Source organism: Castor canadensis, chromosome 12 (genome assembly GCF_047511655.1).
Source record: "Castor canadensis chromosome 12, mCasCan1.hap1v2, whole genome shotgun sequence".
Classification (NCBI taxonomy): domain Eukaryota; kingdom Metazoa; phylum Chordata; class Mammalia; order Rodentia; family Castoridae; genus Castor; species Castor canadensis.
Window position 1 is genome coordinate 60,631,732 of NC_133397.1, and position 26,863 is coordinate 60,658,594.

Genomic DNA, 26,863 nt, shown 5'->3' on the forward strand with positions numbered 1-26,863 from the left:
AGGGGGTGGAGCCCGGGCCTTGTCAAGTGTGGCCAACCAGAGAGAGGAGCGGACTTTAGGGGGTGGGCCTATAGGTCCCTCTCCCAATCGCACAAGGCCAGGGGAGGGGCATTGTTTGGGGTGTCCAATGAGGAAGGCAGCTGAAGCGGGCCTGTCAAGAGAAGGGGCTGGGGGCGGGGGGATGGTGAGTCGGAGATAAACACTCCGCGGCGGTGGCGGCTGCTGCTCCGCTTGGGGTTCTGTCACAGTGTCGGCTGTACCCAGCTTACTGGCCCCCTCCCCCCTCCCGGCGAGTGTAGTCATCAGAGAGGCTTCTTCAGCCCTGCTCCACGGAGCAGGTCTACAGAGGGGCGCGGGTGTCCGGCGGCGAAGGCGAGCCCGTGGACAGTGGGGGTTGGTCCCGTGGCTCCGGCCCCCGGTGCAGAATGGCGGCGGCGGTTCGGATGAACATCCAGATGCTGCTGGAGGCGGCCGACTATCTGGAGCGGCGGGAGAGAGGTGCACGGGAACGGGGAGGAGTCTGGCCCCATTCGGGGCCGGGGGTCCTGAGGGGCTGGGCTGCGGATCGGAGCGCCTCGCCTCGCCTCTGCGGCGGGTGGTTGGGGGCGCCGAGAGCGTGCCGCGAGCGCTCCCAACCCCTCCAGCGCTCCCCATGCGCGCTCCAAAAGGAGGCCGCTGCGGCCCCAAAAGCCATGAACGGGGGCTCTTGGCTGCCCCCCGGCTTTCCTCACCTGAGCGGTCCCGCCTCCGGCGCCGCTCCCCGGCTCGCGTGTCTGCCGGCACCTTCTCCCGCGGCCGGTCCCGCCGAGCCCGACCTGCGGGACGTGGCCAGTGGGAAAGCCAGGCTGGCCAGCTCGGCCACTTGCTGTCGTTGTCAACAATGAGCAGCTGGAATCCTCCGACACCTGCTCCGAACCGAGGGTGTACACGTGGTTAAAAAAATCATTGTTCTCAGAATTCCATCTCACGCCGTGTAGCCACTTCAGTAGTGTTCTTTTAAAAGGTAGATAAATACGTGAGACAGGAGGCACGGTGACGGGGACAGAGCGTTAAATGCTCTCGGCTCATTCATTAACTGGATTCTCCGGTTTTCTAGAAGCTGAGCATGGTTATGCCTCCATGTTACCATACAATAACAAGGACAGAGATGCCTTCAAACGGAGGAACAAATCCAAGAAGAACAGCAGCAGCAGCAGGTAATTTGGTAACTATTTCTTTCTCTTTTAGAACATACTCCAGGTAACACAGATGGCATCGCGTAAGCTGCCTGTTGTGATTGTAACCCCGTAAATACATGAAGTGGCGGTCATGATTCAGTACGCTCACACGATCTTAAGCCTTTGGAGGAAGCAGCCTTTCTGTTCAAGTTGAGGGACTGAAAGGACAAGAATAGGAATGTCTTACAGTTCTTTATGAACTTTTTAAAATTTGATTTTTCATTCCTTCTGAAAAAAATCTGCAGAAGTCTCGAATGAGATTAGCAATACTGATGATATTTTGTCTTCTGAAGTTGCAGATTCAGGGCATGTTTTCTGTAATTCAAAAGTGCTGGAAGGGGTTGGTGGAGTGGCTCAAGTGATAGAGCACCTGCCTAGCAAAGCCTAACAAGTGTGGGTCCCTGAGTTCAAGCCCCAGTACCACTAAGAAAAAAACAAACAAACAAAGTGCTAGAAAATTCTTTTAGTTTTTATAGCAAAGCTTTTATAAACATTAAAGGATCTGATTTGGCCTAGATGGTAGGATTTTACATTTAACATATAAATTAAATACAGTGGTTTCTCTGTTTACCTAATTTGTCACATTTGTATTTATAATGGCAAAGAGGAATGATGGAAGTTAAAATCTACCTTTCTGGTGATGGAGGAACAGATAATATAAAAACATTGATATGTTATAACCTTTTCATATTAGTCCCTTAGATTGCCTTACAGTTCTTAAAAACTGTGAATCTCACTGAAAAGTATTTGGTTAATGGTCAGTGAAATCGCATAATAAAGTCCTAAGCACAGTTCCTAGTGTATATAAATATTCCATCAATGTTATTGCCCCTTTTGTCTCCCTCTTTGTCCTGAAAATATTAGTTGGCTAGGCAATGTGTTTTACTAAATCCATTCAACTATAGTTTTCATACCAGTAAATTAAAATCATTGACATCTTCATCACTGGTTTAGAATCGTAATCCTTCCCTCATTCTCATGGTAACTCCTGCCAAGTAACTAGATGGATAGCCACTGTGGCTTAATACAGATCACTAAACACCAGGAAGCTCACACTTAAACCTAAAACTCACTTGTTCTTGTTACCTCTTCCGTCCTTGAGTCACCTCATGGGGTTGGTGTTAGTGGACTCACAGGATATGAGCAGCATACTTGTGCCACACTCTTGACTAAGAATTCACATGAAGGATGAACCTGGTTATTACCTGGTGGATTTTTCCTTGTCCTCCCATCTTAGCATAACCCAAAAGGTGATAGCCAATAGTTCTATGCATGGGTACTAAAGCCCTACTGACTTGTATTTTGTAAGAATATTAAAACAAGCTTTGTTGCATTTTGCTACAGTATTAAGTTTTCATTTTCAATTTTTGTTAAGAACTTTGAGGTTTTTCAGTTTATCCTTCTTGGAAAGTTTATTCCACTTTTGCTTTTACTCTTGTGCATGATTTGAGAAGGATTGTTCAGGCTTAATACTGTAACACTTTATTTTTTCTTAAGTTTCATAGGAAGGTTGTGAGGGGGATATTAGAAGGTGGGAATAGAAAAGGAAATATTGGTGAAGAGAAGTGATTTGGTCTCAAAAGATGATTAGAAAAATAAAGACACTTGAAAATTGCAAACAAAGAAATGGATTCTTCCTCTTGTTTCTGAAAAGTGCTACAATTCTTGGTTTCTAGAAAAGCCCTATCACTTCTTTTTTTGTGTGTATGTGTAATACTGGGGCTTGAACTCAGGGACTTGGGCTTACTAGGCAGGCACTCTACCACCTGAGCCACTCCACCAGCTGTAAGCTCTATTACTTCTGTTGCCATGTTTAGAGACAGGGGGCTATCCCATTTGTGCACATACTTGACTAACAGTGAATTAGCATAATACATGAAGTAGTATAAGGTTCTCTAGAGACCATGATCACACTTGGGAGATGGCAAGAAGGAAACATGACGTCAGAGCAGGCATTCTTATTTAAATGTGATCGTTTCCTTCATGACCTGTTTGGAATGTCGCTCACCTGAAGAGTAAGAAGTTTCCACAGAGAAAGCAGTTTGACCCTTGCTTACACTTAGCCTTATATCAAGGTTCTAAACTGAGGTGAGGGCTAGGGAAAGGTTATTGCTGCTCAACAGAACTCTTGGATAACAGTTTATTCCTGTTTATTTAGGGTAAAATGCTGTGCTCTTTGTAGAGTCTGAGGGCATACTTTACTTTGGAAAAAAAAAAAAAATAAGAGCCATTACATCAAACTTCTTGGGAACTAAAAATTCAGTTTACTTAAAAACTCCAGAAAACTAAAACAAATGAAATAGTAAATTTTAGTTCCATGGGATCACCCAGAGAACTATTGGAATACAGAAAAATGGAATCTTTTCTTCTTCCTATGATCTTTTTAAATCACTTAGTTATTTTTCCATGTAGAGTCTCGCTTTTTGCCAGTGGCCAGCCTCAGATTATGATCCTTCTACCTATGACTTCCCTCATAGCTGGGTTCATAGGCATGTACCACTATACCCAGTTTTATTGATTGAGATGGGGTCTCACTTTTTGCTCAGGCTGACCTCAAACCATGATCCTCTGGATCTGTGCCCCCAAGTAGTTGGGATTACAGGCATGAGCCACCCCCAACTAAAGCTTTTTAAGTGTACTTGGTTGTTAGTAAAGCAGGCTAGCACGCATGTGAAAGAGGAAGCTCAAGATTTGACCACCAAGTTCTCTTATAATAGCCATAAGGCTGGCCTTATATAGGAGTCTTTTTGAACACATGGACTTTTCCCATTTCCCAGACATGCTGCAAATGATTTAGTTATCTTTTTATTAGAGTGTACATTTAAGTGGTGAGATTTGATCTTTGTTGGTGACTCCAGAATTATCAAATCTCCAATAATCACACGGGAAGTAGTTTTAACATAAGGTATCTATGTATTCTTATAATGATTTAATTAAAAATATATTTTTGCCTGCCTAGGAAGCAAAAAAGGCCGGGAGTTCAAACCCCCCAAAATATATATACATATATATTATGTATATGTATATAAATATTTTTTTACCCATCAGTGGAGGTAGCAGGCCATCTCTGACCTAATCACCTTTGAAAGGCCTGTTTTTTTTTTTTTTATTAGTGTCTAAGTCAGTTTCAACAACCAAATGGTAATATCCTAGCAATTAGGTAGAAGCCCCCTTTAAAAAGCACCATGTATTCAATATTCTTCAGGAATCAAATAAAATCTAGTTTCTAGATTTTAAAACTCTGATCAAAGTTTGGAAATTGTTGTGCTTCCTATGGAATTTGTATAAAAGTTTATCTTGGGGATTCAGAATTTTATATAAATGTAAATCTATCATTCTATCTGTATCTCTTTAAAGAATGCAGAATTTTTTTGGTAAGAATACCAGGTGTGCTCTAATTTTCTACCTAGTCACCTTTTTCTCCTTTTCTGCAGTTAAACAGGGCAGTCTTGACCAGCTGTAGTTATATACTTTCATCCATTTAAAAATCTGTCAGACTTTGAACTTATTATTCCCAGTTAAAGGTAAAATGCCACGTGTTTTCAAGCCAAAGGTTTGCAGTCCAGGCAAGGTTCTTGTTCACTGTGGCATCCTGCTGGCCACTGAAGGAAGTAAACCTTCAGAAAAATGTTACTGAAGACAGCTGATGGATCAGCAAGTGAATCAATTGAAAACCTTTAAGTTAACCAACTTAGAGGTCCACATAACATTTACTTAGAAAACAAATATTCTAAGACTTAAAATACTATTTTCTCATGGAAAATACTGATTTTCCAAGGACCTTATAAAAGAGAAATTTTAGTGCTAGGCTATAAATTTCCCATTTGAAGACAATCCTCTGCCCACATACAGACACACACATTCCCTCTATCTCCTGTATGTGGTATGATTGAAGTTGGTGGTGGTGCTGATGGTATTGATGATGTAAATGTCAGGGTAGTATTCCTCTGTGATTACTATGAGAATTTATCTCCTAGTAAGGTACTGATTATGGTCACAGAATTCATGACCTGAACTGGGGAGTTAACTCCTGAGCTACCTAGATTCCAGAGAATTCCCATAAGAAAGGTCAAGATTCAGCTCCTTTCTGTGGCTAGGAGTTTCTTCAAATTCATAACTGGTTAGAGAGGAGAGGAGTGGTGTGAGGAGGACACTGAAGGGGCCACATTGGCTGACTTCTTGTGACTTTATGGAAACCTGTCCATAAAGTTGTAGACCAGATGGATCTTCAAGGTCAGCTATGAACATGCTAATAATATGATTCTACATCCACCACACCTTTCATCCAAAGCTCTCTAATCACTTTTACAGTTGCTACCTCATTGATCCATGCTTGTTCAGTAGGTTATTGGCAATTATTTTTATTCCTGTTTTACAGAGGGGTTAACCAAGGACAGGATGCTAAAAATTTTATTTCGCCTAAAGTACTAGTCAGTGGCAAAGCTAGACTTGAGTTTTCACCCTAGCTTCTGCTTTAACCAGCCTTTATGTCAAGCTGAATTTTGGAAACTCCTTCCTAAAATGATTTGGTAGCTATTCAGCAATAGCCATTTTTAGGAGGTTGTATATAAGGTAGTTAATCAAGGAGTGGAAAGATTGGGGAGGGGAGTTATTTTATCATTTAAAACTGCATATTATAGTCAAACACCTGATAAAATTTTGGCATATGCTACCCTAGAAAAATCTACAGGGGTTGTGTAGGGGTACCACCTCCACTGTTTTACCCTTGGCCTAAAGAAAGCTTTGTGGTATTATATAACCCAAATTCACATTGCATTGTGCAGCTGTTTTTCTCTTTGTATAAATAGACCCTTTTATTCCCTTTCTTAAAAAGGACTACTTTTCCACTAGGGAATGCATGCCTCTTAGTATGTCACTGCTCCTTGAACTCTATTTTAGATATTTGCATGTATCTAACTCCCCAAATGGACTAAATTCTTTAGTAGACCCCGGTGAATTTTCCTCCCTTTCTGTGTATTCTCTACTAGCTTTGGAGAAAGAAGTTAAAATAATTGTGTTGGTGTTGAAATAGTCCTTGAAGACAAAAATAATCTTATTATTTTCTTATTGTTCCCTCTTTCAGATCAACTCACAATGAAATGGAGAAGAATAGGTGAGTTGGAGATTTTGGAAGTGGAATGTGGGGAGTTTTGATGCATTTTCTATTCATTAAGGCTTTGGTTGCTTTTTTTTTTTATAGCTATTCCCACTGGTGGTACTTGATTTAGGACTTTTTCCTCAGGGCCCTCTAAGCAGCATTGCCCATACATCACTTAGCTAGATGAAAAGCTTACTAGTTCCAAAGACCATAGCCTTACCCCTCGCCTCCAGCCCACTCCTGAGGAATGCCCTTGAGTGACAATTCCACAGACCAAAGCATGTTAGGTCTTAGGCGGTGTTTCCACATATAGCATTTTTAAAAAATACCTGCTACTGCTTATAACCAGCAGTGCTGTCTTAAATCATGTACACACACACACACACACACACACAGACACACACACACACACAGAAGCATACACATTTGCAATTGAATGACGATTCTCAAAATTCAGGCAAATGTGTGTAGCAGAAGATGAAAATGGTGACTGATGGGGGAGGGCTGCCACTCTCACGGGGTGCCATCTTGCCACATGCCTGAGCTCAATCTTTTTCATCTGGATCACCCTGGCTGCTTATCTAAACCTTTATTTTCCCAATCAAGTTGCCTCTCTTTCAGTGATGTTGCCTAGTGGTTCTCTACTCTGGCCACACAGTAGAATCGCTTTTATTTTAATGTATTTTTAAAAATATTTCTGTCAAATACATTATACATATGTACGTGTATATGAGAGGAAACGTGTTTATTTCTGCTGATTTTATAAAATAACTTTTTATTATAGAAAAATTTAAATATCACAAAAGTAGAGCAACTAATGTAATCAAGTCCTGTTTATCTATCTTGAACCTTCCATAATTATCAACTTTTTTGCCTATCATAGAAATCAAAACTACCCATCCCTGTAGTATATTTTAAAGCAAATTTTCAATCTCTAGCAAAGACTTAAAAAAAAAAAAAGAAAAGACAACAACACAGCACATGCTTTTACTATGCTGAAAAACAATTAGTGATAATTCTTTGTGGAGCTTTAAAAAAAGAAAAACACAGTGTCCGGACATCCCCCTTAGCAATTCTGATTTAATTGGTTTGGGTTGAGACTCTGCACTAGTGTTTTTCAAAAGCTCCCCAGGTGATTCTCATGTGCCGCCAGAGCTGAGAACCATTGAACAAGGCTCATTCTGGTCTCTGAGCTCCCATCAACTTGAAATGCAGACTACCCATCCAAATTGAATGGCTTTCTCAGAGCCCTGCATGAACAAGAAAATAATGTGTAATGATGGCTCTGTAAATACATGTGGTTGTTTCCTGCAAACTCTCTTTGAAAAAGGAGCCTAACTTGAAGGTCAGGATCTGAGTGATATCTATGTTTTGTCAGTGAAATCGTCTGGCCACACCCTTACCAGGCAGGTAGGATCTTGGAGGAGGGAAAACATTGAACTTTATTCCTCTGTGGAATTTCATGTGTGTGATGTTGAGTGTAACTCATTGCACATGTTCTCCTCCCCATCCCTTCTTCCTCTGTTAATTGCTCTGTGATTGTGTCTGGCCATGTTTTAAGTCAGTGCTTCCTTTGTACTATAGCAATTTACATATCATGAACTAGAAGCTCAGAAGTGTCTTCTTTAGGTGGGAAGATGGTCACCTGTGGCTTCCCTTTCTCATCTTTAGATTCCCTTCCTGACTTTGAAGCAAACTGTGTAAACTGGGACTATTTCTACTGAAAAGCCTCTAATTCTCCTTCTCCCCCTCAGAACTTTTATTTAGGAATTATTTGCATTATTGTGAAAATTTCATCCCTTTAGGCTTAAAGGATGTCAAAGGTCATATGATTGCCTAGTAGGGCAATGCCTTGGGTTCAATCCCCAGCACTGCAAAGAAAAAAGTTTTGTTTTTCATCCCTTCAGGTAAAGACTCTTAGGTTTACTATAGTTTTGGCCTTTTACCTCTGCAAGAATGCCATCCAGTGTCAATGTGTCATTTATTTTAGCAATTCAGATATGTTTATTATCTGCCTACTGTGGCCCAAGAGCTTGTGCTCGATAGCAAATGAGTTCATACAGGGATATTAAATCAAGCAAGGTCCCCATCCCTGACAAATGTTCAGTTTGTCTAATGAAAACGACGTAGAGACAGTTTCAGTTAATACATTAAGTGCTAAGATTAAAGTATGCCCAGAGCTCTGTGGAGACAGAAATTCTAGAAAGCTGTATTTTAAGTCACCACTGGACTAGCTGCTTATAATTCAGATTGCTTCCATATGACCAGCCAACTTTTGCTTTTGAAGGATTAGTTTTCTACTTTCCTCTTTTTCCTTTCTCTTTGGAATTTGGTCTTGTATGGTCTTAATGATTCTTTCTCTGGTTTAGAGCATGTGGACAGAAGAGAAGGAAGTAAGGACTCAATTTACTTCATTTAACCAGCATTGGTTTCTGCAGCCCAGGGGAAGAGGTGAAAGTTTTCTGGCCCTTCTCCCTTGTTAGTGCGATGCTTACAAATTTTAGAGTTTTGAGGTCCAACAGCTACTCTTGTAGCCTCCGTGACTTTGGTAGCTGATTGTTACAAAGAATACCACTGTGCCAGAGTGGCACTATGGCCATTTTTTACCTTTCAATATCACAGAAAAATTTTACCAGGGCTCTCAAAACAGAAACAGAACAACTTAGGGAAAGAAATTCTAAAATGGGAAATTTTTTGTTGGTATTTCAAAGTTAATTACACTCGAGTTATTTTTTTTTTAGACAGAAATCTTTTCTGTGGCACTTTAGAGATTTGAAACCGTGTTACTCTAGGTTATTGGGACTCCACTATGAGGATATTATGCTCAACACTGCCACTGTTATGAACCTTGGCATTGGTGGTAAAATGCAAGAAAAGATCTCTAGAATGGTAGTGGTGGTATTTTCCACTCAGAAGAACAGGTATTTGTTGAGCACCTGAGATGCTGTGTAGTAGATGTGGGGAGTGCAGAGCCCAGAAGAGACCAAGCCCCTGCTCTGGAGGGCTGTTTAATGGCACTTCAGTAGGCTCCTCTCAATTGGTCCATGCCTATATTTCACTGTATTTTAACTAATTTTCAGGATTAACCTCCTACGGAACCACCAATAGTGTGAATATATGGTTTTTCCTTTTTTTTTCTTCTTTCCTTTTTTTTTTTTTAAAGGTAAACCAGTCTTGTAGAAATTTTTGAGAAATACAGAAAAAATATTTTAAAAATCATCCATAATTTATAATTCTGGCAGTCAGAGAAAACCAATGGAACTTCGAAATGTATCTTTCCAATTGTTTTAGAAAATAACTTTAAATATATAATTTATTATAGAAAGTTAGAAAATTCAGAAAGGCACAAAGAATGTAAAAATCACCTGTAATAGTCCTCATAGAAATAACAACTGCTAACATTTGTTCTGTATCCATCTAGATTTTCATGTATTTTTATCTATATAGGATCATGTACCAAGAAAGTAGTTTGCTTCTTTTCAGATTACATTATGAACATTTTTCCAGCATTGTTAAATTTCCATTTCCAGTGTTCTTTAAGTGAATATTCAGTATTAAATCACATGGATATGTCCTAACTCATACAGCCAGTCCCCTATTTTAGGTTTTTCCCAGTATTTCATTAATATAAAAAATGTGTCCTTCACTGGGCATAGTAATCTGTGCTACTTGGGAGGCTGAATCAGGAGGATTACCATTTGAGGCCAGCTGAGTCCAAAAAAAAAGTTAGCATGATACCCATTTTAACAAATAAGCCTGGCATAGTGGCTTACATCTGTCATCCTAGCTATGTGGGAGATGCAGGTAGGAGGATCTTGGTCTTAGGTCAGCAAAAGGGGAGACCCTGTCTGAAAACGCAAAAAAGCTGGAGTGTGGCTCAAGTGAGTGTCTGCCTAGTAAGCACAGGGTCCTGAGTTCAAACTCCATATCAGCAAAAAAGAAAGAAAGAAAGAAACTATTTCATACATAAAAATTTCTGTTGAACATCATCATTTCCTTATGATTGCTAGATTGCAACAGGCAAGTTTCAGATGATATTTTCTTTACACCTTCACAAGTTGTTATTGCAACTTAATACCTTTATGAGTTTGATCATTTAAAAACAAAAAGACACAATAAGTATCTTGTATTAGGTTTGTTTTTGTTTTTTGTTTTTTGTTTTTTTGTGGTACTGGGGCTTGAACTCAGGGCCTTCACCTTGAGCCACTCCACCAGCCCAATTTTTTGAGTTTTTCGAGATAGGATCTCAAGAACTGTTTGCCTGGGCTGGCTTTGAGATGTGATTCTCCTGATCTCTGCCTCCTGAGTAGCTAGGATGACAGGCATGAGCCACCAACACCTGGCTTTACATTTCTTATATTACTAGCACAGCTAAACAATTTTTGTCTATTATCTTTTAAATAATCTTTGCCCAATTTTCTACAAAGAAGTTTATCTTTTTCTTTAATTTTAAAGATTCCATAATATAAGAAGGATATATATGGAAAAGATAGCCCTTTTTCTAGCACATAATTGTCCAGTTATCATTTCTGGACAATGAGTTTTCTCTCATGGACTGAAGTGCTGTCTCTGGTATATACTTAACCGTTTATGGCTAAGTCTGTTTCCAGACTTGTTTTTGTAGTCCATTAATCCATCTGTTCTTTCTATGCCAATATATGATGTTTTAGTCATTGAGGTTTTATCATACATTTCAGGATCTGTTAAAGCAAATCTCTTCCCTTCCTTTTTAATTTTGCCCTGCTTTTAGCTGTTTTCACAAGTTTATTATTTCTGACAAAATTTTAATCAACCCACCAATTCCTCACTCCTCCCTAAATTCTTTTAGGATTCTAAAAATTGGAATCACATAATTCCAATACAAATTAATCTTCTAATTTATGCTTACATCCTGTGTCTTTCCATCCAGGATTTGGTATGTGTCTTAATTTACTCAGATCTCTTTTGTCTCTAAGCAAAGTTTTGTAGCGTTTCCACATAAGTCTTGCATGTTTCTTGCAAAAGGTATTCCTGGGTTTATATAGCTTTAGATTGCTGTTGGTTACGCTTTGTCATTACCTGATTATTGTTAGACTACAGGAAATCTTTTAGTCATATTACTGTTATGTGCCCTTTATTGATGATAATTCTGCTGTATCTTTCTTAGCTGGGAATTATTCTGGTTTAAATGCTTTTCAATAAACCCTGCAGCAAATGGAGACTGAGTGAATGCATGTAAACTGTAGCCAATAGGTCAGGAGTCAGGTGCTAGAATGGACTCTTTCAAAAGAAGGCTCTGGCATCTCCTCTAATAGCAGATGCCCATTTTTCTGGAATGCTACATATGCAGGCCTTGCTGGAATTAGGCAGCTGGTCTAGAGAGATTACCTCTGCTAGAGTCTTCTGACCTATGACAAAAGATTTTTGTGTGTGCTCTGTGGGGAAGACTCAGCAGCCTGGTCTAAGCTGTAATTTCCATTTGGTCAAGCAGGATTTTAGTAGCATCTGGTCTGGCAGGAGAAACCATTTCAGTAGGTCTCTTCTGGCAGAATTTTCTAATCAATTGCAGGACCCTATAAAGTTGCTTCTCTTGGGTTTTGCCTTTTCAAATAAGCAAGCTTCTTATATCGGAAGGGCTGAGGCCTGATGTTCTCATGGGGCCAGGGTTGTGGTATGCATTGCACCACTCTTACTTCTTCTGAACTACTTTGACCACATTCAGATTTCACTGTAGGATGTTGTAACAAATTCACGTTTGTTACCACATGGGTTAAGGGCACAGCCTGGTTATTTCAGAAAAGGAATATGGGAATCAGTGTGTAAACCCAGTCTATATTGATGGTGTGGAGGAGATTTGTACCACTAGAATCTATCTTTCCTGAACTGTCCCTCCTGAATAGGTGACACCTGCCCTTGGAAGTACTTGGAGAAGAGACATATGCTGGTTATTTGACCAATTTCCCATCCCATACCTAGATCCTTGGTGATACTTCCTGACTTTTAGTCATCAGAATTAATAGTCAAAGGGTGGGATAGAACTAACAAATACTAATTGTAGTATATATTTTATATTTAAAAATTAGGGTAAAGAAATAATCTTATATCTTCAAAATGTAGCAACCAGGAATTATTACTTTTATGTGTCATTCATGGGATATATAACTACTTTGTATTTTCTACAAGGATTTATCATTATAGCTATAAAGAATCTTCAAATCTCTCACGGTTCCAATTAAGTTAGTAATAATGATGTATTTGAATTTTTATTTTGTTTGCAGTATTGGCGCTTGAACTCAGGTTCTCGCGCTTGCTAGTCAGCCACTCTTACTACTTGAGCCGCTCCGCCAGCCCTATAATGATGCATTTGGCAGTTGTTTATCAAGGGATCATTCTAGAAAAGAGAGGAAAATATTTCCCCTCCACCCCCCAAAGCATGATTTGTAGTCTTTACCTGGATTTTTTTTTTATTAACACAGTAAGGCTTTGTTCTCAATTTAGAGTCTATTGTGACCCTTAATTACTTTTAGAGAGTAGTTTTTATTCAAACTTCAATTATCCTACAGGATTTTTGATACTATTTAATTGGTTAAGTTTGTGCCCACACCAAGGTAAGAGAGAAAAATGGTGAAACCTCAGTATTAAATAGGTTACTGTTTCTTTTTTGGCTAATAATCTTAAACTCAATTTTAATGAAAAACTGGTGTTTAGTAAGGTCCATTTCTTTACTAAAGGCTTTACTCAAAGACAAGGGATACTCTTAAGTCAGTGTCTACAAACGCATTATTATTTCTAGGTTCCAATGGGTTAACAAAAACAAAGGCTTGGTCTCTTCCACAGCCTCTGGAGGTGTGGCTCAAGTGGTAGAGCATCTGCCTAGCAAGCGCAAAGCCCAGAGTTCAAACCCCAGTACAAAAAAAAAAAAGATATCTACCTGTGAACCTAATTACTTACCTAGCCTCTTTACTAGCAAGTACTAATTATAATATGTATTTTATATTTAAAAGTTAGGCTCTGTGAAAAAAATATTAATGACATATACTTTAAGTATTTCATCTCTACATTCTTCCCTGACCTTATAATTCTTTGTCTTACATTTTTGCTGTGAAAGTTACACCTTCAATAAAGAAAAGAACTCACTAGTGATGATGCTTTTCCCAAACACACAGACATACATATACCACACATGTGCTCATACCTCATTTGATACCACTCTCAACCTTGACAACATCCAAGTCAGGAAGAACCTTATGGGCAAGATACTAAATTCTGGAGCCACTATCTGCAGATAGCATCATCTGTCTATGGTGTGAATCTTTGTGGAACCTATTCCTCAGTTTGCAAACCTACCAGCCTGAGAGAGGGAGAGACGGATAGAATCAGGGAGGCTTGGGTCTTGAGGCAGAAATGAGAAGAGCTGCTTTCAGAGTTGTCTAAGGGCACAGCAGTAAGCCAAAGTCCCCTCTGTCAGTGCTCTGGCAGCCGCCTCCACGAGCCCAGAGCTGCCTTCAGTAGCAACTTTCTTCACTTGCATATTTAGTTTTTCATCACTCATGGCTGACAAGAATTAAGGAAAACTAATAGAAGTATGTGGCAGGTGAAAATATTTTACATTTATATCTAAGTTGTTTGGAATTATTTTTAAGTTGACTTCCCCACTCCCTTGCCATTTTCTTTTTTGTTTTTTCTTTTTTTTTTAATTTTTATTTTATTCATATGTGCATACAATGTTTGGGTCATTTCTCCCCCCTTCCCCCACCTCCTCCTTTACCCCCCTGACCCCTCCTTCTCCCCCCCTACCCCCTTGCTACCCGGCAGAAACTATTTTGCCCTTATCTCTAATTTTGTTGAAGAGAGAGTATAAGCAATAATAGGAAGGACCAAGGGTTTTCCCTTGCCATTTTGTGAACATTCCCCCCACACCAAGGATTAGTGTTATCTCTATTATGAGCTAAACGCATTTCTTTAGGTCTGTTTCTGAGGATTTTTATTCTGTTCACTTGATTTGTTTGTCTATTCCTGTATTAGTACTACAGTGTTTTTAATTATTGAAGCTTTATAATACAATTTAATATCTGGTACAGCACATTCTTCCTCATTATTATTCTTTTTCAAACATTTTGGCAGTGTCTCACTCATTTATTCTTCTAGATGAAGTTTAGACTAATTTCCCAGCATTAAAAAAAATACTGTTGGGATTTTGTTTTCTTGGAATTGTGTTAAATTTGTAGACAAGCTTGGGGAACATTGGCATTTTTCTTTGAGGGTTCATTTTCAGGAATGGGCTGGTTTTCCACTCACTCAAATTTTCCTGTGTCCTTCAGCAACGTTTTATAGTTTTCTTCCCATAAATCCTTCCAAAGTGTTTTAAGTTTGTTCCTAAATATGCTATACTTTCTTCTTGCTGTGTGAGAGATTTTTAAACTCTCTGGAGTATGGCTGTCCAGGTCAAAATGTATTCACCCCTGTTTTTACTTCACTCAGGCCATTGCAGTAAGGGTAGGAGAAGTTCTGGCGCTTCAGAGCCATTGCTCCTGAAGCATAGGGAAGTGAGGTCCGTGCTTTCCTCTGACTTTTTGGCTCCTTTCTCCCACTGCTCCTACTTGATGTGAGCAGCCACAGAGGAACTTTGCCCTTTGTGTCCATTAGCTTTATAAAATCTTTGTTGATTTTGTTTAATGTTAAAAGTAACTTTAGCATGAGCAATATTTGTGTTTCCATAGAAAAAGGATTACTTTCCATTTTAATAAATAAAAATGTGCATTTTGTTGAAGGAAAAGTTCAGTGAACTGGATTGTACCAGGTAGCCTCTCTCTACTTAGTGACACACTTTTGAGCTCTCTGTTGATTATAAAAAGAATAGAGTGCTACAATTATTGGTGCTTGCTCATGGTACTTATCCTCCTGCAGAGGAAGCTAGGGTTGAAAGAATAACAGCAACCATATATGGAGTACTCCATGTCAGACCCTGGCCTTGGGACTTCCATACCTTGTCTCAGTTAATACACACAACAGGCCCTCAGGTAGGTGTTGTCACCCTCATGCTACTGATGAGGAAACTGATGGTGTACAGAGTTAAGTCGTTTGCTCAAGGTTACATAGGGATTTAGTGGCAAAGCCAAGATCCTAAAACTTTTACTCTTCATCACTATACTAATACTGGTTGTATAGTGATTCAGTGACTCAGAATACATATAAATACATTTTTTAAATGTGGGATACTTAAAAAAAAACTTAATAAAGAAAATCTATGGGTTTATACCCAAATGAATTATTACTAGCTATAGGCCACACTTGATTCTGACCAGTACTGATTACAATGCAGGTGAAAAATTGATTTCCTTATGCTACTGTAGACCAAAGATGCATCAATTCATACATAAAAATTAAAGGAATCTTTCTGAAGAGCCAGCAGGTGAAGCTTGTCAAGGTTTGTGAATCTAGGTCCAAAGCAGTATGGCTCAGCTCTAAACTAGTCAGGGGCACGAGCCAGTGCTTGGCATGACCCTTTTCTGCCAAGGCAAGGAGCTGGGAGGCTGCTCTTGGCAACAGAAGATGTGACTGAGAAGATCCAAGAGCAGGGGTCAGAGTGAGGTATCAGGTGGCTTCCTTTCGGGGATATGTGACAAATCCTCTGCTAGTTTTCAGAGGGGAGTTAGACCTGGGTCACAATGGGGCAGGGACTAAGAAGGGAACTGCGGCAGGTACTTGTTCAGCTTGTTCTGGATTTGGGAATTCCATGGATGTTCAGGGCTGGCTGAAGGATTCTCGACCCCAGGATTGTGTGTGTGTGTGTGTGTGTGTGTGTGTGTGTGTGTGTGTGTGTGTGTGTGTGTGTGTGTGTATGCATGTGTGTGTGTATCTGTGTCTGTGCCAGTCAGTCAGTCTGTCTCAGGGTTGAAGGATCTCGGTGAGAGCTGTTACAGAGGAGTCTGTTTTGATTTGTTGTTATTTAATCTGGCACATGGGTTGAATTGCACTATAATATGATGGAACTGAGTCTGCTTAATATAGGTTTCTCTCTCCCTGTGGTTGGCCCAGGCACTGGTATGGGGAATGTGTCTGCAGGTGGTGGCACGTGGACAGGATGGCCATCAGGATGCAGCAGTAAGGCAGTGGAAATGGCCAAGGTAGACACTGCCAAAGGCAGAAGTTGCCTTTGAGTCTTTGCAAAACTCCAGAAAGAATTCTGGTCCTGTGTTTATAGAAATATACCAAAAAGCAGTAAGTAAATAGGTACTACCCTCAATTTGAGTTAGTCAAAAGGCTTATTTCTAGTTTCACACTGGAAGTATTCTTTGGAAACCCACATTTGGGTAATGAAAATAGTGTTTTCTGAGCTGGGCTCCTGTCTAACTAGAAATGATGATGCATTGAAACATGACTTTATTATATTTTTATCAATAGACAAACTTCCTAAAAAACTTACATACTTATATCTGTATATAACCCATGCCATAAAAGGGCTAATACAACATTGTTCTGAATCATGCAGTCCTTGCAAATAACAAGCAGGCTGATAAATGTCTAAATATAATTTTTTTTTTTTTTTTTTTTTGCTGTACTGGCATTTGAACTCAGGGCCTATACCTTGAGCCACTCCACCAGTCCTTTTTTTGTGGTGAGTGTTTTCGAGATAGGGTCTTACAGGCTGTTTGCCCAGGCTGACTTCAAACCAAGATCCTCCTGATTTCTGCCTCCCGAGTAGCCAGGATTACAGGCTTGAGCCACCAGTGCCCAGTTAAATATGGTTTTAATTTTTGAGCTTTTTCTCTTACTTTGAAAATTAGTCTACAAACTTTATAGTGAGAAATTGGTAAGAACAAATAAGTGAGAATAAAAGTTACTGATTATACTTTCTCATAGTATTTTTAATAACATGAAGAACATTATCCAAGGTAAACATTTTATACACAGTTTCTGCTTTCCTTTATTTTTCCCCCCATGCTGTAGAAGAAGGAGCAACCTTCCTAATGCTAGTGCAAGTCATTGTAGTCTTCTTTCTTTCTTTCTTTCTTTTTTTTTTTTTTTTTTTGTGGTACTGGGGATTTAACTCAGGACTTTGAGTTCACTAGGCAGGCACTCTACCACTTAAGCCACACCTCCAGCCCCAAGTAGGAGTCTTATAAAATTGTAAAGCATTTGTTCCCTTACATTCTCCTAGCTCTGAAATGATTTCTGTATTCCTTGATCTTGTCAAAGGTTAGAGGCCCTTGGAGCATTCAGGACAATTTCCTCATGATTCAGGTGAGGCAGAGATTCAAAAGGATATATAAGCATCTTGTATTAGATCTGCATGAGGAGGTAGACATGGTTGTACATATCTGCAATACCAGCACTCAGAGGCTAAGACCCTGTCTTTAAAAACCAAGGACTGGAGCTGTAGCTCAACAGTAGCTTGCTGGGTTCAATTCCTAGCACTGGAAAAAAATCAACCATAGATTTGCCTTAGGGGAATATCCAAAGTCTTTGGTAGAGAATGTGAATTGACTTTCCTAGGTAATATCATACCTGTTTCCCTGTGCTACAGCTTTCAGATGTGTGACTTTCTTCTTTTGGTCTACATTCCCAACTTTCACTAAGACAGTAATATTCTTAAGACAAAAAAAAAAAAAAAAGGAAAACCAGAAGGCATTGCATGGTTTCCCAGCTCAGCTGAAGAATAGCCACCTGGGTGCTGAGGAACTCTGCCCCAGGCAGTCATGTGTGAAAGCAGACATTATTTAAAGCCCAAGACTGAGTGAGCACTGATACACAAGCAGAGTTACAGTAGAGAGGGGACTCTGTCCTCCAAGGCTTAAAGTCTAGTTGAACAGATGACACATTTCATCCGCAAACATTTATTAAGTGTGTGGTGGAGCCACTGTGGCTACCCAGCAGTGATTAAGATGCAGCCCCAGATTTCTAAGGACTTTGCAGCAAATAGTTAAGTGACAAATACTAAACAGTGCAGGAAGTGGTGGGAACCAGCCAGGGAAACTGGAAAGTAAGTACTGGAAAAATGGAGGACCCACTGAGAACTGGGATGGCTTAGGAAGGCCTTGAAGAGGTGATGGGCTTGAGCAAACACTCTGAATCTTGGCTGTTTTTCATGTTCATAGAATTGGCTGGATTCTAGAATAAAGCCCAAACCAAGGTTTCAATGAAGTATAAGTTTCCAAAGTTGTGGAGACTATTGTGTTCCTGGTCATTTCCTGATGAAAGAGTGGCTCTTCAGTGGGTGGCTGGTTGGCTGTGGCTTCCTCCTCATCTATCCATTGTCACTCTCCCACTCTGTCCCATTGTGCCACTTCAAGATGGAGAAGTGGTTCTTCTCAGCTGTTCAGCCTGTTAGTATAGCAATGCCAGTGAGATACTTTTGCCTTATTTTATTTAACTTTTTCAATAACAATAGATTTACATGGATAAAAACTATGCAGTAAAAATTCCCCTCATTCCTTCTTCCTTCTCTCCAGTCCCTGCCTTGTCTCTGCCCCACCAATGTCATTAGTTTCTTAGGAATCATTCCAGAGTTTATATATATACAAGAAAACATGAATACAGATTCCTTTTTATACAAAGATCTCATGCTGTCCTCAGTTAGATATCTTGCTTTTCTTCACTTATCTGGGAAGTCTTTCCCAACAGTACACAGAGCACATACTCACCCTTTTTTATAGTTGCATAGTCTTCTACTGTATGGAATACCATAATTTATTTAACCAGTTTCCTGTGGTGGTTATTTCAGTTGTTTCCATCTTTGCTATTACAAATAAAGCCTCAACTATATACATGTGTCATTCTCATATGTGGACATTCTCTACATCACTGATACAGTGATTTCGTGGTTTTGAATGGTGTCCTTTACAAAAAGAAGTATGGATTGAAAGGATTCCCCTTACTGCATGTCATTATTTTCTAATTTGGATGTTCTCTGGATTACAATGTAACCTAGTGACCTAGAGAGAACCTGATAATTGTGTTTAATAAAAGCAGATTTAATTGTTACTCCTAACACTTATATTACAAATAGACTCAACTTAGAAACCCTGGATTTTTGCTTATTGGTTTTCACCAGAGTTGTCTTGTTCAAATAATGTCATTGGTAGCATTTGCCATCATTGGGTCGGGCAATTTAGAACCCATTCCTCCTGGGATGCCTTTCAGTCCACTTTGAAATACTCAAGTGCTACCGTGATTTTGCTTTCATAGACGGGCTCATCTTCGCTTGTGCCTGGAGAAGTTGAAGGGGTTGGTGCCGCTTGGGCCAGAATCAAATCGACACACTACATTGAGTTTATTAACAAAAGCCAAATTACACATAAAGGTAAGTGTGTCTTGGATGTCTCTTTATTTGTCCTGCCTAATAAGTGTTTGTCTTGTTATGAGGGACAAACAAGGGTGTGTCTTCAGGACAGTCCTCTCCTCTGAACTGCTCCAACCTGCCTCTTGGATGACCCACAGGCATGTCAAATGCAACCTTACAAAACCCAGCTGAGTACTTCTCACCCCTGGGCACCTGGAAGTGAATGGTTCACCTGCTCTCCATGCTATTGTACAAGCCCTGGGCAGTGCCTGCTCCTTGGCCATATTTCTCCAAATGTTTCAGAACCTGGTCTGCCTCCATTTTTACCCCACCATCGTTGGCTGCAGTAACACCCAGGTCTCCTACATTCTGACCCCTCTAGTCTGCTCACCATGCTCTCTGGGAACAATCCTGCCAGGCTCAAAGCCATGTTTCTGTTTTGAATTCTTCTGTGGCTCAGCTCAAACCCTGTCATCAGGCTCTGCCTGACCTGGCCCTCTAAACCTCTGCAGCAATATTTTGTGCCACACACACCCCCTCTCCAGCCTCTTGTTAGTCCTTTGCTCTTGTCATGTTCTCTAACCACAGAACCCATTGTATGTGCTGTTCCCTCTGCCATACACCATCCCCTGTCTTCTCCACCTCGTTACCCTCTACTCATCCTTCAGATCTCAGCTCCAGTCTCACCAGCTCAGCAAAACCTTCATTAACCTTCCTGACTCAGTCACTTCCTTTCTGTGGCAGGTGGTCCTGTCATTGGGTACCTCTCTCTATCAGCACTTGTCACAGCAAACATTTGTCAGTGGTTTGTGTGACTATGGATGTCTCCATCATTAGACTGTAGACTGCAAAGAGTAGGGCAGGGGAGGGAGAATGGACCTTTGTTCTCACCTTGTGTCCCCAAGACCTCAGAGTGTCTAACTCAGAGTTGACCCTCAATGACTAGCTCCAACAGCAAAGGGTAAGGAGAGTTGTGTTCAAACCCATGAGAGCCATAGCCAAAATCACTGTTTAGTCATATGTTGGTTAGATAAATACCACTTTAATGATGGTTAGTAGCCTGCACACATGACAATGCTGGGAGAAAAAGAACCTCTGTTTAAAACAAAACAGCTACAATTAAACACTCTTCTTAATTATCTGAAGAATATGAGAAGCTACGGGCAGATTTGTAAAAATATGTCATCTATGGAAATGGCATTTTTCTAAGCTCTTCTGTTGGACAATTTGAAATCAGGATTTCAAGAGGGACTGTAATTTCCTGCTAACAACAGAAGTTAATTGAGATTTGGCAGGACACACAAAAGTGCTTATGTAATTGGGGCACTGAATACACATAATTTTAAACAGAAGTGTTTCTTAAGCACCATCCCATGTAGCTTTCTAGTTCAGAGATGAAGTGTTTGGAGATCACTGCAGAAGGGGAGACCAGGTTGTGGGTTCCTGTGGTCTTTTCACTACTGAGATTGTGAGGTACAGGATCGCAGAATGTCATGCTCACCCCAGGATCCCCATGACAGACCAGTACCCTGGTGTTGTGGTTGCTGAAGAAATTAGATGAAGCCTGCAGTCACTGACCAGCCAACTTCCTATCTTGGAGAGAAGCTTGACAAGTGACACACCGAATGGCTTCTGGTGACAACTGGCACATTTCACTGCTAGAAGGGAAGATGCAGGGTCACTGCCAACTTAGAAAGCTCCAACAACTACCCTTTGACTTGCAGAAACTTGAAGATTGTGACAGAAAAGCCGTTCACCAAATAGACCAGCTGCAGCGTGAGCAGCGGCACCTGAAGAGGCAGCTGGAGAAGCTGGGCATTGAGAGGATCCGGATGGACAGCACTGGCTCCACGGTTTCCTCGGAGCGCTCGGACTCTGACAGGGGTGAGTCTCCTCTGCCCTCCCCCGCCGCCCCCAGGCGCTCCCCAGGAAGCAGGGCCAGTGCCAAGGGAAGGAGAAGTTGCTGAGAATGTAGGGAGGCTGAGCAGTGGGCAGCTAGAGTCCTTCCCATTACAATGAGGCATCCAAAGAAGGGTTGACGGGTTCTGATTTCAGCTGAGTTTTCTGCAGAGTCCCTCACCAGTGTGTGTCTGTCTCACCCTCCCTGCAGAAGAAATTGATGTTGACGTGGAAAGCACAGACTGTCTCACAGGGGACCTGGACTGGAGCAGCAGCAGCGTGAGTGACTCTGATGAGCGGGGCAGCATGCAGAGCCTCGGCAGTGACGAGGGCTATTCCAGCTCTGGCATCAAGAGAATAAAGCTCCAGGACAGTCACAAGACATGCCTGGGGCTATAGGTGAGAGGTCACCTCAGCCACCTCCAGCTCCAGCTGGTTCTCCTGTCGGAATCTGATTAGATAGCGTGTTGGACCTGCCCGCGACACCCTTGCACGCAAACTTCAGTGTACCACCTTTACCAAACTCAGCTTTGTCAAAGTTTTCCGGGAAGTTCATAGGATTGAGGGCTTCTGATTGCATCTACTAGCTTCTCTCTCTCTCTCTCTCTCTCTCTCTCTCTCTCTCTCTATTTCTCTCTCTCTCTCTAAAAATTCATCTGTGAGAGACTGTACATTCCAATCAATTCAAAACACCCAAGAACTCTTAGACCGAATAAGCAATGTTCACATCTCAGCAACAACGTCCCCTCTTCCTTACTGTCCTCAAGTGGTTGCCCAGACCTTTCTTAAAGTTTTCTGGCTTACTGTGTCACTCGCCTAGGAGAAATGTCCAAGTGTGTCTTGTGCTTAGGAAACCGAAGGAAACAAAGATTTCATGTTGAAATCAGGATCTCAGAACTCCAAAGTAAGCTTTGAAAGAGGAATGGAAGAGCACTTAGCCATGGCCCTTGCCCTGGTGAAGAAGTTGGGGACACCTCCAGGAATTGGCCACAGTGTGCAGCCCATCCTTTCCCCGCTTGCCGCAGCATGGGGCAGGAAGCAGTACTTCTCACTTGAACACAGACACCTTGACAGCGTGTCTTCGGAGTTGCACAGCTTAGGAAAGTTCCAGCATTGTTCTTGCAAACAACACGGTACAATCTGTGTGCGCTCTTCTTGGGACTTCACTGTATACTGCTGTCTCAAGACACATTTTCCCCGCCAAGATTGTTCATGCTACTTGTCTCTGGAACATTTTTTTTTCCTACCTCAGAGATAAATGAGATCTCCATTTCCCACTTAACAAAAGTAATTATGCCTCTTTTTTTTTCCCCCCAAAATAAGTGACATTTGGTCCAATTCTAATCTATTTTCCTATTTAACTTTGAGCAATAACTCAGCTTTGGCGCTAGCTGAGCTAGTAGCCATCGTCAGTGAAAGGAAAAAGTCCACATTCCTACTCTCTATGTCACAGGTGAACAGGAGGGGTGGGTTGTCCAGTGTTACTAGAATCTTTCTCCTGGCTGATTATTTTTGGACTCACCCAGAAACTTCCTTATGGAAGCTTTTGGGTTGATAGTTTAAATGGCTGATTTTTCTCTTTGGTTCTGATTTCTCCTTTAAAGTGGTCTCCCACTTTGTAGCATTTTTATTTAAGCTAAAACAGAGCACATGTATATGTACATAAGACACATTAAATCTATAAATACTATTTATTCATTTTATATAAACTAATGTAATGGAAAATAAATTCTTATGACTTTGTGCTTTTATAGATGTTCTAGAAACTTTGTATGTAGGTATCTACAAAATTGGTTCCTTCCCCTTAATATTTTTGCATTCATATTTTTGAGGTCTTGAGGTTTTCAGCCTCTGGTGAATTTTTTTCATTGAATCTGAACCATTTGTAAAATCCCTGATGCTGAAGCAGAGTGTGTATCACAAAGTGATGGAACATTCTTGAAATCCACAAACGCACTGCGACCTAAGGGCTCCACGGCTGACTCAGCAGCAGGCAGCCACCCCGTGCTGCCTCAACCATGGCCTCGCAGGCATCCAGCACCTCCACCTTCAAGTCAAGTTCAAACGCTACATGAAGAGCAATCTAAACAAAGCAAGATCACATGCATGTTTTTTTTTTATTCTTTAATGTATTAAAATTTTTAAATTGGAAGTAGTGAATTCCTAAATGACTCCAAAGTCATCTGTAATTCTTCAGTTTTTGTTTGATCTTTTTTTTTTTTTTCCTTCATTTTGGCTTTGGGTGGGGGGAGGGACAGGTAATACAAAGGATTTTTTTAATTGTTGGAATCTTTTCCAATTACCAGCTGAAGATTTGCACTGAAGTACAACTTGTATGCCTTTTGCATTTTTAAAGCCTGCTTCCTGAATTTAAGCAGAGTGATAGTGTTCAAAGAGCCAGCTCAGCCTGTCACATGTCTGAAAGAAGATGAACCTTCACTTTGAGGTCCTCGAATGCCATTTGCTAAGACCTCATGAGCATCTTTGTTGAATCGCTACATCCAAGCGCCTCGCAAGTCCACAATGCTGGGTGCCTCAAGGCATCGAGAACACAAGACTTTAGAAAAACCTTGTGGGGCTTACTTGGGGGGTGGGAAGGGAACAAAATTTGTGTACTTATTTGTTTAATTTGCAAATTAGGCATCTGAGAGATGTCTTACTTTCTGTGTTTTAAATGTGCCTTTGAGTTAAACCGCATTTTTGTCTTTTGGTTGAAATATGAAATGTTCTGTCCCAATATAAAAACAGTAATTATTTGACCTTTGCACTGTTTGTCTGGTCCTTTTCAATTTGATTGCATATAAATGCAATCTATATTTTTAATGCACTTGTGATAATCTGACACCAGGGTTAGATATTACTTTCCAAGCTCAAGGTAGACCGAGTCAGCAGGCTAGACAGGCTTCTCTCTAACCAAACTGTATCCTTCAGGACCAGCAAACTCAGCCCAAGGCAGCTAACCCCTTTCCCACGTGGCTGAACAGCAGCCTGATTGGCCAACCTGTTGTCTCATTCACTGATCCACCAGCGTAACTGCTAAGAGCTATAGTCTTTTCAGTTGTTTTGGTTTTTTTAAGCAAAGTGAAAAACGTTTCTATTAGGGGTAATTGGGGGGAGGGGATGGGCAAAGATATAAACCCCAGCCTTTAAGCCTTTGACAGTTGTACATAAATAGAGATGTGTATAAATTTAGGCACATGCATATTTTTTTTGTGAAAGTTCTTTTTAAAAAACTAAAATCTAAAGTGCGCTCATTGATAACCATTGTAATGCAAATGGGAAAGCATCATCCAATTTAATTTCATGCCATGAGAAAATATACAGGTGTGCATCTGTTACCAACCCAGAAGACACAGCTTTCTATCCCTCGTTGGCTTTGAGTGGTGGGCTGAGTACCCAGTATATTTCGATTTGGGTTTCCTTTTATTAGCAGAGATCTTGAATTCTTCAAGGTATTGACAGCAATTGCTGGCTCCTTCCTCTACTCACAGACCTGATGCTAGTTGAGTGAATCAAAGGGCAGGAAAAAGAAGCCTCCCTTGTCATCCCAAACCTATTCCAATGTCAATTCAGAATTGAGCGTTAAGTAGGCCCTGAGCCCACAATGGGTCACCGAAGTGTTTGTTGTTTTAGGTTTGGATTTCAAGTGAGCATTTTCCCTTAACCTCTATTTTTTATTTACTTTTTTGAGACAGGGTCTTGGTCTAGATCTCAGACCACTACTTTTTTTTAATAGAAGCAAAGATCCTCTCTCCCCTTGGTTTCCTGTGGGCCTCTTCCCCCATCTCTGACATAGCCAAGAGCAAATCCTGGGTTCTGAGAAAAATGTGTTAGCTAGATGGGGGTTGATGTTCAAAATAAACCTCTAGTGATATCTTGGGGCTCCATTATGGATTTTATGGACTTTTTTCCTCTTGCCTTCCTCCCTATCCCTTTAAGAGAGAACTTATTTTTTAAAAGTATATATAGATACACATTATTTAGGTTTTTATACCATTCTGTATTGGTAAAAATACACTTTCATTGTGCTTTATAATTTATTCTCTCAAATCTTGGTCTTTCTGTTTTCTCTAAGGTTCTTCGTCTTCCCCTCTTTAACATCCCTGTGTGTTGAACACCAGGTAGTAAAAGACTACAGGCAATTTCCTGCATGGCTAGCTTCTTTTTCTATGTCTCACTCTTTGATGCAGCATGCTTCAGTAGCTGGCTACTCCTGACTTAAAAGTCCTTCCTGGGAGAAGACAACCCAAAGACCCTTTTAGAACAGGCCATGTTCCTCATTCTACACGATTGGATTGCTATAGACTGTCCGTGTTTTGTTTTCAGAGATTCTGGGTTGGGGATGGGTGCAATATTTGATTTATCATGATTTTGTGATTATCGATATTTATTAAATGATGATTTTCTTCTATATTCTTCTGGAAGAAGAAACAATTGGCTGGCATTGCTAGAGTCAGCATGGCTGAGGAAAATTTAGTCTGTCTTCCCTCAAAATCATAAAATGAAAATTAGGAAGTCACCCAATTCTAAGATTACCCAGGTTTTTAATTTTGACTTCTTACTCTGAGGGGGTGGCAGGGTGAAGGGGGCATTCTTCATTTTAGCTTTTTCCTGAGAACCAAACTTGCCTTTACCCCATCCCTAGAGTTGGTGCTCTTAGAATATTGCTGTTAACAGCCTATTTGTGTGTGTATGTGTGTGGGGGTGACATCTTCCTTAAGGTAAACAGCCTAAATAGGAGAGCAGCAGATGAAAGAATAGGACATTCTGTTTCCAGATGTTTATTTCATGTAAATATGCTGGTGTAAATCCTGTGTCAAGACCATAGAGAATGGTGCTTTTTCCTACAGTTAGCACATGCATTTTTAGAAACTATTACATGTTTTAGAGAATCTTTGCTGTGTATATGTAAACTTCTGTATTGTTCAACCGTTAACAGATAATAAATTATTTCATTATTAAAGAAATGTTGGTCTTCCTGATGTTTTGCATCCCAGTTTACCCTCTCATGGTTTTTACTTACAGGGCTGAGTTAATCAAATTTCCTTTTTTCTTAAATTTCCTGGCAAAATCACTGGCCCAAAATTTCTGCGATGAGGATTTAGACTGTGTGACTTCAGTTGAGCCATTTGTTGCAGAACCATGCTTGTCACTGCATGCCCCTGCCATGCACACATACTTCCATGCCACCTGCTCATTCACTTGCTCTTGACTGACTTGCTCTTCATTGATGAGAACTCTGGTGACATTGTCAGCATGTGGGAACTACAAGGACATAGTTTGGTGGGAAAGATATGCCCACAATGCATTGCAGTTAATGTGGAATAACTGTGGACAATGCCTGGAGCTGGGCCCTGGAGAGAGCGGGTGTTTCCTGGGGAAGGATCA

At 40.6% G+C, this 26,863-nt stretch overlaps 1 protein-coding gene across 2 annotated transcripts; it reads left to right on the forward strand.

The window, feature by feature from the left end:
* The first annotated feature begins 165 nt into the window (after positions 1-165).
* Positions 166-24,239, forward strand: Mxd1 (MAX dimerization protein 1). 2 transcript variants are annotated; one of them, XM_020152750.2, is made up of 6 exons: positions 166-498; positions 1,097-1,196; positions 6,301-6,330; positions 19,483-19,597; positions 21,301-21,460; positions 21,687-24,239. In XM_020152750.2, exons 1-6 carry the CDS (start codon positions 426-428, stop codon positions 21,872-21,874), a joined length of 666 nt encoding a protein of 221 aa, XP_020008339.1. In that variant the 5' UTR covers positions 166-425; the 3' UTR covers positions 21,875-24,239. The 2 variants fall into 2 exon arrangements, with proteins under 2 accessions (XP_020008339.1, XP_073905995.1); XM_074049894.1 differs by lacking the exon at positions 166-498 and adding an exon at positions 825-1,003.
* Positions 24,240-26,863: the final 2,624 nt, after the last annotated feature.

Coding starts and splice junctions, on each gene's coding strand:
- Mxd1 (XM_020152750.2), top strand. CDS start 426: ATGGCGGCGGCGGTTCGGATGAACATCCAGATGCTGCTGGAGGCGGCC. Junction 1,197..6,300: donor AAGAACAGCAGCAGCAGCAG/GTAATTTGGTAA, acceptor TCCCTCTTTCAG/ATCAACTCACAATGAAATGG. Junction 21,461..21,686: donor GCGCTCGGACTCTGACAGGG/GTGAGTCTCCTC, acceptor CCCTCCCTGCAG/AAGAAATTGATGTTGACGTG.